Source organism: Gorilla gorilla, chromosome 1 (genome assembly GCF_029281585.2).
Source record: "Gorilla gorilla gorilla isolate KB3781 chromosome 1, NHGRI_mGorGor1-v2.1_pri, whole genome shotgun sequence".
NCBI classification, from domain to species: Eukaryota; Metazoa; Chordata; class Mammalia; order Primates; family Hominidae; genus Gorilla; species Gorilla gorilla.
The window spans coordinates 161,866,307-161,884,897 of NC_073224.2; the positions used below are offsets into that span (position 1 = coordinate 161,866,307).

An 18,591-nucleotide genomic window follows, 5' to 3' on the forward strand; every position below is an offset into this window, starting at 1 on the left:
ACCCAATGGTATGCTGTCTTCAAGAGACCCATCTCACACAAAATAACACCCAAGATTCAAAATAAAGGAATGGAGAAAAAAATCTACCAAGCAAATTGAAAACAAAAAAGAGCAGGGGCTGCAACCCTAATCCTGTTTTGTTTCAGACAAAACAGACTTCAAACCAACAAAGATCAAAAAAGACAGAGAAGGGAATTATATAATGGTAAAAGGGTTCAATCTGACAAGACAACCTAACTATCCTAAATATATATGCACCCAACACAGGAGTACCCAGATTCATAAAGCAAGTTCTTAAAGACCTACAAAGAGACACAGACTCCCACAGAACAATAGTGGGAGACTTCAACACTCTACTGACAGTAGTAGACAGATCATTGAGGTAGAAAATTAACAAAGATATTCAGGACCTGAACTCAACATTGGACCAAATGGATCTGAAAGACCTCTACAGAACTCTCCACCCAAAAACAACAGAATATACATTCTTGTCATCACCACATGGTATATACTCTAAAATTGATCACATATTATAACTGGACATAAAACACTCCTCAGCAAATGCAAAAGAACTGAAATCATACCAAACATACTCTTGGACCACAGTGCAATAAAAATAGAAGTCAAGAAAATTGCTAAAGCCCATGCAATTACATGGAAATTAAACAACATGCTCCTGAATGACTTTTGAGTAAATAGTGAAATTAAGGCAGAAATCAAGAAATTATTTGAAACTAATGAGAACAAAGATACAACATACCAGAATCTCTGGGACACTGATAAGGCAGTTTTAAGAGGGAAACTTATAGCACTATAATGCCCACATTAAAAAAGTTAGAAAGATCTCAAACATTAACTACCTAACATCACAACTAAGTGAACTAGAGACGCAAAAATAAATCAACCCCAAAGTTAGCAGAAGATGAGAAATAACCAAAACCAGAGCTGAACTGAACAAGACAAAAAAAAAAAAAATTCAAAAGATCAATAGATCCAGGAGTTGGTTTTATGAAAAAAATTAGTTAGATAGATAGGCCACTAGCTAGACTAATAAAGAAGAAAAGAGAGAAGATCTAAATAAACACAATTAGAAATGATGAAGACAATGTAACCACTGACCCCACAGAAATAAAAATAACCATCAGAAACTACTATAAACACCTCTATGCACACTAACTAGAAAACTAGAAGAGATGAATAAATTCCTGGACACATACACTCTCCCAAGACCGAACCAGGAAGAAACTGATTTCCTAAACAGACCAATAATGAAATTGAATCAGTAATAAATAACCTACCAACCAAAAAAAAAAAAAAGCCTAGAACCTGATGGATTCACAACTGAATTCTACCAAATATACAAAGAAAAGCTGGTGCCATTCCTATAGAAACTACTGAGGAGGAGGGACTCCTCCCCAATTCATTCTATGAGGCCACATCATCCTGATACCAAAACCTGGCAGAGACACGACAAAAAAAGAAACCTTCAGGCCAATATCCTTGCTGAACACTGATGCAAAAATCCTCAACAAAATACTTGCAAATCAAATCCAGCAGCACATCAAAAACCTAATCCAGCATGAGCAAGTAGGCTTCATCCCCAGGATGCAAGATTGGTTCAACATAAGCATATCAATAAATGTGCTTCATTACATAAACAGAACTAAAGACAAAAACAACATGATTATCTCAACAGATGCAGAAAAGGCTTTTGATAAAATTCAACACTCTTCATGTTAAAAACTCTCATCAAACTAGGTATACATACATCAAAATAATAAGACCAATCTATGACAAACCCACAGCCAACATTATACTGAATGGAAAAAAGCCAGAAGCATTCCCCTTGAAAACCAGCACAAGACAAATATGCTCTCTCTCACCACTCCTACTTAACATAGTATTGGAAGTCCTAGCCAGAGCAATCAGGCAGAAAAAAGCAATAAAGGGCATCCAAATAGGGAAAGAGGAAGTCAAACTATCTCTGTTTGCAGATGACATGATTCTATATCTGGAAAAGCCAATAGTCTTGACCCAAAAGCTCCTTCAGCTGATAAACAACTTCAGCAAAGTTTCAAGATACAAAATCAATGTACAAAAATCCCTAACTAGCATTCCTATACACCAACAGCCAAACCAAGCACCAAATCAGAAAGACAATCTCATTCACAATTGTCACAAAAAGAATAAAATACCTAGGAATACAGCTAACCAGGAAGGTGAAAGATCTCCACAATGAGTAAATATTTTAATGACTTTGAAAGTAAAAATTTTGATGGGGAAGCCAAGAAATAACCCTGTGGGGCAGGATGACAATTAGAAGCATCGTTACGAGTTCGTAATTTTTTTTTTTTTTTTTTTTTTTTTTGAGACAGAGTCTCCCTCTGTCGCCCAGGCTGGAGTGCAGTGACATGATCTCGGCTCATTGCAACCTCCACCTCCCAGGCTCAAGTGATTCTCCTGTCTTGGCCTCCCAAGTAGCTGGAATTACAGGCGTGCACCACACCCAGCTAATTTTTGCATTTTTAGTAGAGATGGAGTTTCACCATGTTGGCCAGGTTGGTCTCGAACTCCTGGCCTCAAGTTATCCACCTACCTCAGCTTCCCAAAGTGCTGGGATAACAGGTGTGAGCCACCATGCCTGGCCCAATTCATAACTTCTAATAAACATGTTCTCTAATTCTACCACTGAAAGGTTCTAGAAATAATGCACTCCAATAGCAATGTATGAGCACAGCTAACACCAGAACTTGACTATCAATCTTGACTTCAGTGTACGAGCACAGCTAACACCAGAACTTGACTATCAATCTCTAGTAAAAATCAGAGCTTCTGAGAGAAATAGTTGATTCTAGGTCAGGGGAAAAGGAGATACAAGATGGGTCTAGAATATCTTGTTGTGTTCTAGAAAGTAAGAACCTACTCAATAAAATGATAGGAGCCATGTCAAAAGGACATGGGGGCCCACTTACAGGGGTTCCTGCAGGCCAAGTCTCAGGAAATTTGAGCGTCAATATAATTGATAGTAATAGACTATAAACCATTCAGTAAAACACGAAGTCATGTACCCATGTTGACAATAAATAAGGGCAGCTTTTTCCCTACCATAAAATGCTTTCAGAGAAACATATAAGGAGTGGTGGAATTAGAAAAATCATCATTTTTTCAACCATTATAGGAAAAATTAATTCAGGTAAGACTCATCAACAGATACTAAATTTGTGCCATGCAAGTAAGAAAACAGGGTATCTTCATGATATCAAAGCATCTCTCCACAATTACGTATCACAAAGGAAAATAATTTTGCAGTGAAAAAGACTGGTGGACACTACCTCAGACAAGTGACAAAAATTAATCTCACAAACAATGAGACAAACCAGTTTCATGTACCTTCTGATGTGGTGCACTGAGAAGGACACAGCATCACTTATGTAACTTTCCTGCCAAAAATGCACAATCTATTTATCAACATGAGGAAACATCAGAAAAACCCAAATTCAGGGACATCCTATAAAAGGCTGAGGAACTATTCTAGATTAAGGAAGACTAAAAAGACATGACAACTATTCTAGATTATAAAGAAGACTAAAAAGACATAAATGAAATACAGGATCCTAAATTGGACCTGTATGAGGGGAAAATAATGAACACAATTAGGACAGCTGATAAGACTACAATGTGAACTATAGATTAGTTTAAAAGTATTATATCGATATTAGACTGTATGAATTTCATAATTGTACTGTAGTTATATGTAAGAGAATATCCTTGTTCTTAGTAATTACACTCTGAAGTACTAAGGGGTAAAGAGTATATATATATGTGTGTATGAGACAGAACAAAAAACTCAAACATGGCAAATGGTAAAAATTGGAGATTTGGATAAATGATTTATGGGAGTTCTTTGTATTATTATTGCAATCTTTATGTAAGTTTGAAATTATCCTCTCCCAATTTTTAAAAAATTTCATCAACCATGTATACAGTATAATGTGCATCTCTCTTCTAAGTTGAACTATATGTTGGCAGTTTAGATTACGCCTTGCTTTCTCCTTTGCTAACATGCCCTATATCTCCACAGGGCTAGTGACTAGTACTCTGAGGCAGGCACATGTTTGACAAAGCATTTTTTAAAAAATAGAAAGACAAGCTCTGAATGTCAGAGGCTAAGATTTTAAAAATCCACACGTTTGTGAAACTTCCAAGCCCTTCTCTGCTGCCTGTGCCTCGTGTCCTGAGCTTCCCTTGGATAATCCCATATGACTTTCCCAGTCACAGATTTTCCATTTGGTCACTCACTCAACCTTCAGCACAGTCATATCTTTTGCAGAGCTAAAAATAGCCATTCTATCAAGTGGGTAGCGAAAGTCCCATTTACAGTTAAGAAGATAACTTCCCTAAGATTATTTAATGGTGACAATGCATCAGCAAATCAAGATTTGGACAAAATAAAGGCACAAAATATTCCCTGTTGCATGAAATCTATCATTAATTCTTAATCGAGTGAATAGAAGTGCCAGCTCTGAAGTCAGACCTCATAGATCCAAATCCTGAATGTGTCCAGCTGTATAACTTTGGGCAAGCTACTTAACCTTCCTGAGCCTGTTTCCACATCTGTAAAATAAGGTTGGAAATAGTACCTATCCATGGATCTCATAGGCATCTTTTTGAGCAAAAGAAGCTGAAAATAGTGGAGTATATAATATGTGATTATATGAAGTTCATGGCAATAGATGCCAGAATAATGGCTACTTTGCGGGGAAAGATTATTGACTGGGAAGGGGCACAAATGAGCCTTCTGAGTGGCAGAAATGCAATTTATCCTGATCTGGGTGATGGTTAAACAGGGATAAGTATGTAAACATTCATTAAGCTGTACATTAAAAATGTCTTATACTGCAACAAAAAAATAAATACAAAGAAAAAACATAATACCAACCAAATAGAATTGTGAGAATTAAGTGAGAAATTGTATGCAAAGTGCCTAGTACATGCATTCAATATAAGTCTGTTACTATTATAACTATTACAATAATAGAGTTGTTATTTTTAAGAGATGAGACTACCTTTCTCCTCAGTTCTTAATTTCACACCATTTCAAACTTTTATCTTGCCTTTGAAGCTCTATATCGCTCTCTTTGTATTTGAATAAAGGAATTACAGTTGGCCCTGGGTATCCATGGGGGATTGGTTCCAGGACACGCCATCAATACTAAAATTCCACTGATGTGCAAGTCCCTGGTATAAAATGGTGTAGTATTTGCATATAACCTATCCACATCCTTCTATATACTTTAAATCATCTCTAGATTATAATACCTAACACAATGGCAATGCTACGTAAGCAGTTGTACTGTATTGTTTAGGAAATAATGACAAGTAAAAAGGCCATACATGTTCAGTACAGATGCCATTTTTTCAACTATCTTTAATCTGTGGTTGGTTGAATCCACTAATACAGAACCTACAGATACCGAGATCCAACTTTATATACTTCCTAAAATTTTGAAGGGCATTTTTAAAGAAGTAAATAGGGCAGTCAAAACTATGAACAGTTGGAAATAACACTAATTCAATGGAAATAAGCCAGAAATTCATCAGATGTTAAAACCTACAGACATGGAAAAGCTTACATGGATAATGAGTAGGCACCAGGGTTAGACTTTCCTTTCAGTTAGTTCTAAATTCTAGGGGAAGTTTAAACTAAAGGGAAGAAATTAAGAAAATAGTAAACACAAACTGATATCTGAACATTTTTCAAATGAAAGTGAAACATTACCAATTCATGCATCCTTGCTGAGCGGGCTCTCACTCTGAAGATCATTTCTTTTTTTTTTTTTTTTTTTTTTTTTTGAGACGGAGTCTGGCTCTGTCGCCCAGGCTGGAGTGCAGTGGCGCAATCTCAGCTCACTGCAAGCTCTGCCTCCCAGGTTCACGCCATTCTCCTGCCTCAGCCTCCCGAGTAGCTGGGACTACAGGCGCCCACCACCACGCCTGGCTAATTTTTTGTATTTTTAGTAGAGACGGGGTTTCACCATGTTAGCCAGGATGGTCTCGATCTCCTGACCTCGTGATCCGCCCGCCTCAGCCTCCCAAAGTGCTGGGATTACAGGCGTGAGCCACCGCGCCCGGCCTGAAGATCATTTCTAACTTTCTTTGGCCTGGTAGATTTTCTTAAATGTTATCCTCAATTAGGTTACACTGTTATTTTTTAAAACTTACCTTTATAAAAGCATAGCCAACACCATTATCTGTAATGGTGAGACCAAGTGAATCCTCAGATTTATACACATTCACTTCTTTTTTGATTCCTTTCACGTGGGCAAATATGAAATCTTCTAGTCCTAGTTGTCCTCCTAAGAGTCTTTCCATGTCAATTTTAGGTGTGTTTAAAGTGCAATATAAGATCTGCAAAGAAAAATAAAATGTCAGGTCCATTTCCACTTGGAATACATCTGACCGTTAATTTATTTATAAACATTTATTGACTGAAATACTCCTCAATTTATGATGTAAAGAGTTACATCATAAAATGTGTTTTTATGCTGGCTAGAGAGATTCTGGGACACATTTTCAGACAGTAGCATTAGGTAACATGTATTGAGGGTTTCCTGTAGGCCAGGCTTCACGCTAGACAATTTACATCCCATTATCTCACTTCATCTTTACAGTAACTTTATAAAGGACATTGGTATCACCATATTACAAATGAGGAAACTGAAGCCTGGTAAAAATAAGTAATTTGCCTAAGGTCACACAGCCAGTGCTTGTCAGAGCCAAGGATTTGAGTTCAGGTCTCACCAATTTTAAAGTGGTTTATGCCAAGGGACTTGACATTTTATAATGCTGAAATCAAAGGTTATAGTCCCAAAGGTCTGCATCATGCATACAGTACAATTAAAATATAGGCAAGCCTATATTTGAAAGTTGGTAAATACATTTTTTAAATATAGACAATTTTATTTATCTTGCATTATAGTGCCTGAAAAAAAGCAATTTATTTAGTGAATGAGGTGTTAAAATCAGTATGTTTTAGAACTAAAATGGACTTTAAAGACTATTAACCCAATTTTAAAAAGGGGGAGGGGGGCCATGGAATTGGGGTCTGGAGATTTTAAAACAACTTGTACCAATTCATGTGACAGTAAAAAGAGAGCAAAAAAGAAACCAAATGGTGAAAAGTTGTGTGGAGATTTCAAAGGGGCTTTTTATGTTTACCAAGTCTTTATTTGACCTCATTTTTCTTCAAAAATATGACTCATTTGACTAAAATGTGCAGTGCTACTCAAGTTTGTCAACCATAATCTGGGTAACTTGTGGGGCCCAAATCATAGAAGAAGAGAAGCAGGGTTGAAAAGGTATCATCGATTAAGAAGCTAAGTTCAACAAACATGTATTGAGTAGCTTCTATTTAATAAGCCAAAAAGGGCATTTTAATATGGCTGTTTCATGCCAAAATCACTAAATGAAATTTATCAGATAATGTCCACCACAGGCATTGCAAGCCTCTTCCTCCATCCCGGATCCTTACCTCAGGCCTCACTCTCAACCCTCTCCCAGTATCCTGGAGTTTCACACCAGTCCTAATTCCTAACAGAACCTTGATTGAGCCTTAACACATCCATAACCTACATCCCACTCAGAAATAGGGTGCATTTACTACTTACTGAATGGCTTTTTAGGCCATGTCAAAATGTGTCTGAATCAGAAGAGCTTCATAAAATAAAGCTGTCCCTGCTATACAATCAAAGGTCAAGAGTGTTCAGCCAAGCTCAGAGCAAATCCCAGAGGTGTGTTAAAGGAGCTAGTGATGAGGACAAAAAAAAGGCCACTGGCTACAAAACAGTGAATGCCTACAGGAAACAACTATGGCCCCCCAACTTGTCCTCTTTTCATCCCAGTCTTTGTTGAGCCTTCAATTTAACCCTTTATGTTCCCGGCAAGGGCAAAATACATTCAGCTTTGTAGATAATAAGTTTTTGCACATATTCTCTAGTGTAAAAATGATATTGTTCTCGGGGGAAAAAAATCGGTTAAGTCAAGAATGGTGCATATTTCTGATCCTAACTGTAAAATCAATGGCATATTAGTTTGCTGACAAAAATCACTGTGAATGGGTTGAGGGAGAAGGGAGTATGTGTAGAAAACAGCTTTTCTGACTCTCCTTCACAAAATGATGGGAAGTAAGTAGAAGAAACAACATTTTTCTCCTCCTTGGTTTGTTTTTTTTTTTTTTTCCGGTGAATCTGTCCATGGTATTCACAGTGGGTCCCAAACACCAATATAAAAGCAATTTACCCATTAGCTAGGAAAAAAAAAAATTAAAATACCATGGTGGTATAACAGGATAGAGAAAAACAAAAAGGAAAAAAAGGAAATCTCACACAAACTGAACTTCTAATGACCAAGCCTCTTCCTTTGCTTCCTTTCTTTCAACTTTTCGCATGCTTCACTACAGAGCAAACATTAGATTTCCTGCAGGTAGAAGAACCCTTTTCCATCGTGCTTCCTCCTGTGCAGAATAACATTCCATTCTAGACAGCCAAAAGTTGGCAAGCAGGGCATTAGTTTCTTTTTTCTGTAAGGAATGGAGCCAGCTATATCTTTCAGTGAATGGAACTTCATGGGAAGCTGTGTTGAAAACCTGTAGGAATGTGATAGCCACTGCAAGGTGGAATAAGAGCAGCAGGTAACTAAAGCTCCATGACTTCAGATCAGTTCTTCACGGGAGAATAAGAAGCTATCACAGTATCAATGCACAACTATCAGCAAATATACCTCTAAGTATATGATAAAGGTCTAGAAATTCAAGCATCCTCAAAGATTTTGTATTTTGAACTGCAAAATAAGAAAGTGATACACTAGTTTCTAAAGAATGCAAAGTTCCTGCTCATTCACTCATCAAAAGATAATGAACATTTAAGTCAAAAGGAACCTTAAGAAGCTACTGTGAGCTTTCATACCCTCACTCATACTCATATGAAAACAATAAAACTAACAGTGAAGTGGCCATATTATCAATGCTCCTCTAAGAAATATTTGCTTCCAGAATCTAAGTACGCTACACAACAGGCAGTGAAAGGCAGCATTTAACTTTTTTTTAAAATATAACACTCTCTGACGGACAAACTAAACTAAATCAAAAAAGATTTGGAAAGTAAACTCGTAACAAGGTATCACACAACGTAAGGAAAATGACTGATTCAGTAGATATAATCTTAATGATGTTTTTCATTGTAAAATGAAATCCTTAACACCTTCTGGGGTAATCTGTATTTGTTGCTTTACTGCCAACATTGCCTATTTCCATAACTGATGGAGTACCCATGACTATTTCATTTTCTAGAGCATCACTGCCCAATAGAAATACAATGTAAGCTAAATAACTTTAAATTTTCTAATAGTCACAGTAACAAAAGGAAGAAGAAATAGCTGAATTAATTTAATTTAAAACTATATAACCCAGTATATCCAAAATATTGTCATTTCAGCCTATAATCAATGTAAAAATTATTAAGATGGTTTTCATTTTTTAAATTAAGTTTTTAAGATCCAGCATGTATTTACCCTTACATCTTGTCTCAATTTGGAAGAACCAGCTACATTTAAAGTGCTCAGTATCCAAATTCGGCTAGTGGTTACAACATTAGGCAGTTCAGCTTTAGAATCTCATGTCTTTAGGCTGGGCGCAATGACTCACACCTGTAATCCCAGGCTTTGGGATTACTCTGGGAGGCTGAGGCGGGCAGATCACCTAAGGTCAGGAGTTCGAAACTAGCCTGGCCAAGATGGTGAAAACCCATCTCTAAAAATAAAAAAAAATAGCCAGGCATGGTGGCAGGTGCCTGTAATCCCAGCTACTCAGGAGGCTGAGGCAGGAGAATCGCTTGAACCCAGGAGGCAGACGTTACAGTGAGCCGAGATTGCACCACTGCACCTCAGCCTGGGTGACAGAGCGAGACTCTATCTCAAAAAAAATAAAATAAAAATAAAACCTTTTAGTAGGTAGGGATTTTATCTTACTAGCCTTATTTGTCTTATTGCAGGGGTCCCCAACCCCTAGGCTGCAGACTGGTACCAGCCCTTGGCCTGTTAGGAACCAGGCCACACAGCAGGAGGTGAGTAGCAGGCAGGCAAGCATTACTGACTGAGTTCAGCCTTCTGTCAGATCAGCAGCGGCATTACACTCTCATAGGAGCATGAACCCTAATGTGAGCTGCACATGCGAGGGATCTAGATTGCCTGCACCTTATGATAATCTAACGCCTGATGATCTGAGGTGGAATAGTTTCATCCAGAGACCATCCCACTTGTCCCAATACATGGAAAAACTGTCTTCCATGAAACCAGTCCCTGGTGCCATAAAGATTGGGGACTGCATGCTTATCACTCTGCCTCATCTATATGGAAGACAGACTAATTGAAGGAGAAAGCTATTGCCCTTTGGGGCCAGAAGATGGAGGGCCTTGAATTGTTATTATTGTACTAGACATCAACATCTTCGGTATCTATTCCCTTTCCCCCTAATTTTCCTCTGGAAACTTCTCTTCCCCATTTTAAGCCATATGGTAGCTTGGGTGGGAGTGACCACATCCTCAGGTTTAAATTGCTTAATGACTACCAATTTAGGCCAAGAAAATCCAAGAATGAACTTATTGGGGGTTTGGGGAAAGAATCCTCTTCTCTTTTCCATGGAAGCTACCAAACGGTGGTTCTCTGTCCCTCACTTCTTCTAAATTATATGAGGTCTAAAATGACTGCAGTTATCACTGCAAACATTAGAAGAGTGGGCCTGGCAACAACGCTGACATGAGGAAAGCAGAGCCTCTGGCTCCGGTCTTACTTCGAGACAGTCAGGGGTGGGCACTGGAGATTGTCCCCTCTTTTCCCCTCCTAACACAATTCCCAGATGTGTACAGATTGCAAGCACTTTGGAGGAAAATGACTCACATCCCCTATTCCAGGCATAAAAGTGAACTAGCCTAAGTGGTGGTTTAGGTGTAAGCATGTGGCCCAATGCCAGCTTATAAGACATAGGAGGAAGATGTCCAGGAAGCTCTGGAAAATATTTTTTCACGCCTAATAAAGAAACACAGAAAGAGACAGTCCCTTTCTTCCTCTGTATTTTGCCTTATCTGTGTGTGGTCTAGGAATTTCTACCACCATCTTCCTGCCAGCTGAGAAAGACACCAATGCCAAGAATGGCAAAGCAAAAAGAAGAAATAAACCTAAGTCCTTGGTGACATCGGTGAGTTGCTCAGTTAACCAATTTGGAGCCCACTCTACCTCTTATTTATTTTGAGACAGGGTCTCACTCTGTCATCAAGGTTGGAACACAGTAGTGTGATCATGGTTTACTGCAGCCTCAACCCCCCAGGCTCAAGTGATCCTCCTGCCTCAGCCTCCCTAGTAGCTGGGACCACAGGCACATACTACCAAACACAGCTAATTTTTTTATTTTTCGTAGAGACATGGTCTCACCATGTTGCCCAGGCTAGTCTCAAACTTGTGGGCCTAAGCGATCCTCCTGCTTGGCCTCCAAAAGTGCTGGGATTACAGGCACAAGCCACCACACACAGCTCTCTTTTATGTAAAATAATAAGTTAAGTTATCTTGGTTTAGCCAGTTTGAGTAAGTAGTTTTCTGTTACTTGCAGCTGAAAACACGCTGTCTGATACACAGTCCTGTCCCAGAATGTTTAGTTACGTGAGTCAATAAATTTCGCCAAGCCATCCTGGGTTGGATTTTCTGTTACTTTCAACTAAAAGGTTCCTAACTGATAGAATCATTATGCCTTGTACCTTTATAATTCTTCATAGTTTAAAAGTTCTTTCTGCCTACCATCTCATTTTATCCTTTAAAAAATATCTAAAGTACATGGTGAATTGTGTTTCTTTTAATACACTGAGGTATTATGGCATCCTAATTTCATATTCTATCACCCCTAACAAAAATTTCAGACAATCTCTCCTCCTTACTTCCAATATCAGTAAAATAAATAAATCGATAGACTGGAATAGCCTCATTCTTGTAATGTGTTAAATAGAAAGAAGAGAAAAAGAAACGTAAGAGATGAAAATAATGGATTAAGAGTTAAGAGTTCTGGATCTAGTTTCAATTATGTACCCTTCAATCTCAGGGGGTTTAGTTGAGTCATTTGGCCTCCTTGATCCTCAGGTAAATTGTGGCATTATTAAAGTTTGGTCTACATCAAATGGTCATTACAAAAATTCAGTAAGTATATAAATATGCTTTTTAAACTAAAAAGCTCTCAGGAGGCTGAAGTGGGAGGATCGCTTAAGGTCAGGAGTTCAAGACCAGCCTAGTCGCCTTAGCGAGACTACATCTCTTAAAATAAAATAAAAAAATAATTATCTGACACATGCCTGTAGTCTCAACTACTTAGGACTGAGGCAGGAATATTGCTTGAACCCAAGAGTTCAAGACTGCAGTGAGCTATGTGCTATGTGCTACTACACTCTAGCCTGGGTGACAAAGCAAGATCCTATCTCTAAAAAATAAGTAAATCAATAAAAAGGCTCAATTTAAAGGTTTTTATTATTATTACTGGAATACAGGGCTTCATGAACAATGATATTTATGCTTATGCTTGAAAGCTTCTTAAAGTGCATGAACTTTCCTGAAGTATCAGATTTTGCTCCTTTTTAATATCATAACCAGGATAGATTGCATTTCTCCTCATAAAAAAACTATCCTTCAACTTTTGTTGTTGTTGAAGAATAACTTGCAGACAGTTTTCTTGCTGTGCATTTATATTAAATTTCTACTTTCCTCAGTATTTTCAAATTCTTACCACATGGTTATGATTATTCATCATTGAAACTCAATATGGCTAGGAAGATAAAAGTTCGAACTATCGCACAGAGCCATTAATATCAATTAATATTGCTTTTTCTCTGGTGGCACCATTATATACTCCACAATGTGCTTTGTGAATAGCATTAAATAAATTATTTGTCATTAGTGTTTCAAAAGATATTCTGGTCCACAAACAGGTTAACAAATCTCTCCCAAAACACATCAAATTCATGTTTAAAACTCCAGGAAGTCCACTTCCAACTTTCTTTTGTTGAATGCCTTCCTTAAACAGGAACTGAGCTGGCCAAAGATTCTACATGTTCCAAAGATCTCTGGAACAAATTATGGGCTTATGCAGCTACAGTTACATTATTTGTATATGTGATTTTAAACATAAGCAGTATTATTATTTTTATATGACTACCCTCCTACATCTCAATCTACCCCCAAAATTTTGCTTACTTTTTTATACTGTATCTCAAATAAACATTATAGAAATATCAGCCAATGTCATTATAGAAAATAAAGAGAAAGTCTGGGTGCAATGGCTCACACCTGAAATCCCAGCACTTTGGGAGGCTGAGATGGGTGGATCATTTGAGGTCAGGAGTTCAAGACCAGCCTGGCCAACATGGTGAAACCCCGTCTCTACTAAAAATTAAAAAATTAGGCAGGTGTGGTGGTGTGCACCTGTAGTCCCAGCTACTCAGGAGGCTGAAGCAGGAGAACTGCTTGAACCCAGGAGGTGGAGGTTGCAGTGAGCTGAGATCGGGCCACTGTATTCCAGCCTGGGCAACAGAGTGATACTCTGTCTCAAAAAAAAAAAAAAAGACCGGGCATGGTGGCTCACGCCTGTGATCCTAACACTTTGGGAGGCCAAGGCAGGCGGATCACAAGGTCAGGAGATCGAGACCATCCTGGCTAATACAGTGAAACCCCGTCTCTACTAAAAATGCAAAAAAAATTTAGCTGGGCGTGGTGGTGGGCGCCTGTAGTCCCAGCTACTCGGGAGGCTGAGACAGGAGAATGACATGAACCCGGGAGGCAGAGCTTGCAGTGAGCCAAGATCATGCCACTGCATTCCAGCCTGGGCGACAGAGCAAGGCTCTGTCTCAAAAAAAAAAATAATAATGAGAGAGAAAAGAAACCATACTTTCCTCAGGAGTTAGTACCACATATTTATACATAAGAAAACCACCTGGATTATGGTTCCTTTGTTAGTGACTAAGGTTTTATCTGGGTTGTTCTTATTATCTAAGTCTCAAAGATTTTCTTCAAAGAGAAAAAATAATAATTATTTGACCTCCATCTAAATTACTGTCCTTAAAGTTATAGGAATTAAAAACAAACTGAAACTAAGAATAAAATAATTATGGGGGAGAAAAAAAAATAGTCATGTACCCTAAGTGCTTGAAAAGAAAGGATCAGCTCTACCTAAGCCACAGGGACAGAATCACATTGCTCAAAACTCTTCCAAAAAGCTCTGAGTGTCTTATGCTACATAATCACCCCCAAAATATTTGGTAAATGTGTCATATCAAGGAACTTCTAAAACTCAAACTAGTCTTCAATTATATGCATAGACTGGGAAACTGCTTGTCTCTCTTATTTGTACACAGTTTGGATACTGGCTCCCACTTCCAGTTAAATGCTGTATCGTGAAAGTAAATGAGCTGGGGAGAGGAAGGTCAGCAAGGACTTTTTTCAAAATCAACATTAAGGTCCAAGAAACACTGATTAATGTACCAGCTACTTTCATATGTTACCTCATTTAATTATCAACAACAATTTTATGTGAGATGTATCATAATACCATTTTTTTATAGATTAGAAAACAAAGGTTTAGAGGAGAAAATGGCTTGTGTAGGGTCACATACATAGTAATTGGTGCAATTGGGACTCCAACCCTGGTTGTCCAACTCCAAGTTGTTTTCCCGGCAATGCCTCTCTGACAACTATTATCTGTGTGGGGACATCTAAGTTACTGGTCACTTCCTAATGCATTAGCTGAACTAAATCCTTGTGAGTCAGGTCATGAAGACAAGTATCAATATGCCTTGTGCAGAGAAGAAAACCAGCTCAGACATGTTAAGTGATTTGTGTAGGGTCACACAGCTAGCGAATGACAAAGTCAGAACCAGAATTCGGGCTTTTTCTAACCCATGATACTGTAGCTGTGATGTAAATATAAACACAGCTTTGAATTTAAAACTTTTAGAAGACAGGCATGACGGCACACACCTATAGTCCCAGCCAAGGTAGGAGGATCACTTGCGCTCAGGAGTTCGAGACAGCCTGGGCAACTCAGTGGGACCTCTTCTTTTCTTAAAGAAAAAAAAAAAGAAGAAGAAACAAAAGAAGAAGAAAGAAGAAGTAGAAAAAAGAAGAAGAAGAAGGAGAAGGAAGGAGGAGGAGGAGAAAGAAGGAGAGGAAGAGGAAGAAGAGGAGGAGCAAAAAAAACCTTCTAGAAGAGACTATACAGTTTTATACTCTATATGGAACCAAATATATTGTGTTCATTTAATAAACCCCTCACTTTCTAAAAGGAGTAAGACAGTTTGCATAATATAACTATTTATAATTAGACTTTAAAAGCCAAACATAAATATCAAAATAGGAATAACATTATTTAATTTAAATTATTATAAATGATTTTAAAATTTATTCCCACTAGTTTTAAAAATGACTAGTTACATTTGTTTCTTTGTATTATAAACACAGTAATTTAAAATCTCAGCCTATTATTTTCCCAGTATAATGCACGTACTAAATTTCTAGGATTAGTTTTAAAATATGCATCATTTTATATATACAGTGCCTTTGACTTCATCTTGTCAATAGCTACAGTCATCTAGAAACAAGTTTCACAGGCTGGAAAAGATATAAAATTGGCGACAAGACAGATATTTAGAAACATGATACCGTATGCTCTATTTAGACCTTCATGAGTATATTGTATAAAGCTCTGTCCTGAACTGTGTAGAACTTTCTATAAATGATTCACTTCTAAATTAGCTGCCCTGGGTCAGCAGTGGCAAGCCTTAAATAAAAGGTGAATCATCACTCTTTGTGCTCTTCTCCAGTAGAACTACTTTTTTCAGTATTTCTAATGAGTAAAATAATATGACAAATAAGAATTCTATCCAAAAAAGAAAAACAGTCAAATTCATATTTTGAATCTATCAAATGACTTCCCAGCATAACCAAAAGAACATTTTTTTACTAATGAAATATAATAAAGGGAACTGTGTATCCAAGAAAATCAAAATCCCAAAGCAATCCTTGAGACACAAGAAAAGGATAAAGAATTGGAATAGGTGTAAGTCTTGCCTTTGTGGACATTACACAAATACTAAACCAACGAATAAAATAAATCAAATGCATATAGCCATATATATATATCATCCTCTCCCACAATCTTTTTACACTCAGAGGAGATACCTGAGCTTATCCTAGTCTAATAATGCTGCAACATTGCATGCCAATTTGAAAGACATCATAAATCACTGCTATTTCCCCGTCAGGTGCTGTTAAATTTTCCATGCTTTCTGAACCACTTATCTTCTTAAAAGCCTCCTCTTGTTTAACATTAAAGATGGAAGAGATTCTAAACAGGCAAAGAGAGACTATAACAGGGGACATTTTATATGCTGGAATAGGATGGCTTATAAAACATCATAATTATACATTATAATTATTAGTAAAGAGATTTGTGGATTAAACGTTCCAAATTACCAAACAAATATACAAATATAATTTGTAAAAGATTGCCATTAGACCTCAAAAGGATCCTTAAACAAAACTTTAAAATTTGTTTGGCAGAAGTTCGTAGAGCACTGTGTTCATTTTGGCCCACGAGGCTGAATTCTAACCCCTAAAATGAAATGTCTGAAGAGAGTGTGATATTTAAAAACCACCCAAATGAATCATGGAAAATTGGAAAGCATGGTGAGCCATTCAGGTGTCAGAGGGAGTGATGGGGGAAGACAGTCTATTCCTTACTACACCCTACAACAGGAATTCTGACAGAAAGAGATGAGCACTCTATGGGGAAAATATGGGCCACCTGAGAAAATATCAAACATCTTGAGAGAGAAAGATGTTTCTTCTAAACTAAAACACCTAAAAGTCATCATAAAAATGTACTACAGGGGTCAGGTGCAGTGGCTCATGCCTGTAATCCCAGCATTTTGGGAGGCTGAGGCAGGCAGATGACCTGAGGTCAGGAGTTCAAGACCAGCCTGGCCAACGTGGTGAAAGCCCGTGTCTACTAAAAATACAAAAATTAGCCAGGTGTGGTGACAGGTGCCTGTAATCCCAGCTACTCAGGAGGCTGAGGTATGAGAATCACTTGAACCTGGGAGGCAGAGGTTGCAGTGAGCCAAGATTGTACCACTGCACTCCAGCCTGGGAGATAGAGACTCTGTCTCAAAAAAAAAAAAAAAAAAAAAAAAGTACTACAGGGTTCCCTAGATGAGGGAGCCAAATGATCTGGGAGAAAAGGGTGAAGGCAAATTCACTGACCACGTCACACACTTATATTTTTCATCAGGAAGTTTGAGAGCATAAGAAAATTCACCTATGGGTGGGCCTGACAGGACTGAATCCACAAGTGAGGTTAGCCCTCAATCTGGAGTGTGTGTGAGGATTCTTCTAGGTTCAGACTTTTCCATTTTGAACCACCTCCTGCCCCAGGGATAGAATAAGCCCAGGAAACTGAGAATGGGAAAGGGTGAAGAGCAGCCAAGAACAGAATTCTGTCACAGATTTGGAGGTACCCAGGCACTGCCCTGGCTGACTGACCTTTGCTCGGAGTTGTTGATTATCAGCAACCTGTTCCCTACTCTCACCAAGCAGTTTCTTCCAACTCTCTGCTTGCCAACATTACCGCCATTCCCGCCTGCAAGACTCCCGGTGCTAGGGGAGGCAGAGCACTTAGAAAAGAGAGGGAAAAGACCAAGCAGGGGCAGGAGCTGAAGAAGCTGACAGGCTACCACAGGACTCCATCCTCAACTCCCAGGAATTGTCACCAAGCCAGAGCCAGGATGAGGAGTACCAGTCTCCTGGCTCCAGTCTGGGTGCTGACACTGAGCCCTTGCTACCTGCTTCTATTTTTATGAGCACACATACTCCCTCTCCCTAGCCTTCCAAAAAATGCCTATAATGCAAAACCTTCCTTATTCCCCAGGAAAATGGCTTATATATTGTTGGCAATTAATAATTATATGATAAACTTTCTCACATCATATTTTTCTTCTTTCTCCTTTTCTAGCAAGCAGTTTGGTTATAACTGGGATAACTCTAGGTCCCAGTTTATCCCTGTTGTTCCAGAGTAATTATAAATACTATCTCTTTCACTCTCTGAAGCATCTGGGTTGGTTTGAAATATCAATTTTACACTAACCTGTTTATGTTAAGCTGATCAAATAAGAATGCTCCCACTTCAAGATGCTGAGACTAAGACAGCATGGGATAAAAGGAAAGTCATGTGATTTGGATGTTGAGGAAAGGCAGTGGTAGAGTTCTTCTATCCCTTGGTATTGAAGTAATCTTCTCCACATGCCCCAATCCTGGGCTTCTTGGGAGAAAATACAAGTCCCCACAACTTGAGCACAATGACCAAGATTCTAGGAGACTTAATGAGTGTGGGGAGAGTTGGATATTAACTCTATAAATGTTCAGTGGGGGAAAGAAGTAGAATAACAGAATTATACGCTGAAACAAATTCTGTCACAGGTACTCTCTATGCCTAGAAATACGACATGAAGAACT

General features: G+C 38.2%; 1 protein-coding gene across 3 annotated transcripts in view; it reads right to left on the minus strand.

The window, feature by feature from the left end:
* GIPC2 (GIPC PDZ domain containing family member 2) overlaps positions 1–18,591 on the minus strand; it is a 92,409-nt gene that overhangs the window by 50,609 nt on the left and 23,209 nt on the right. For all 3 annotated transcript variants that reach the window (XM_063697591.1, XM_063697584.1, XM_004026014.5), the window contains one exon: positions 6,223–6,408. In XM_063697591.1, the coding sequence (XP_063553661.1) occupies positions 6,223–6,408 (186 nt within the window). The remainder of the gene's footprint in view (positions 1–6,222; positions 6,409–18,591) is intronic.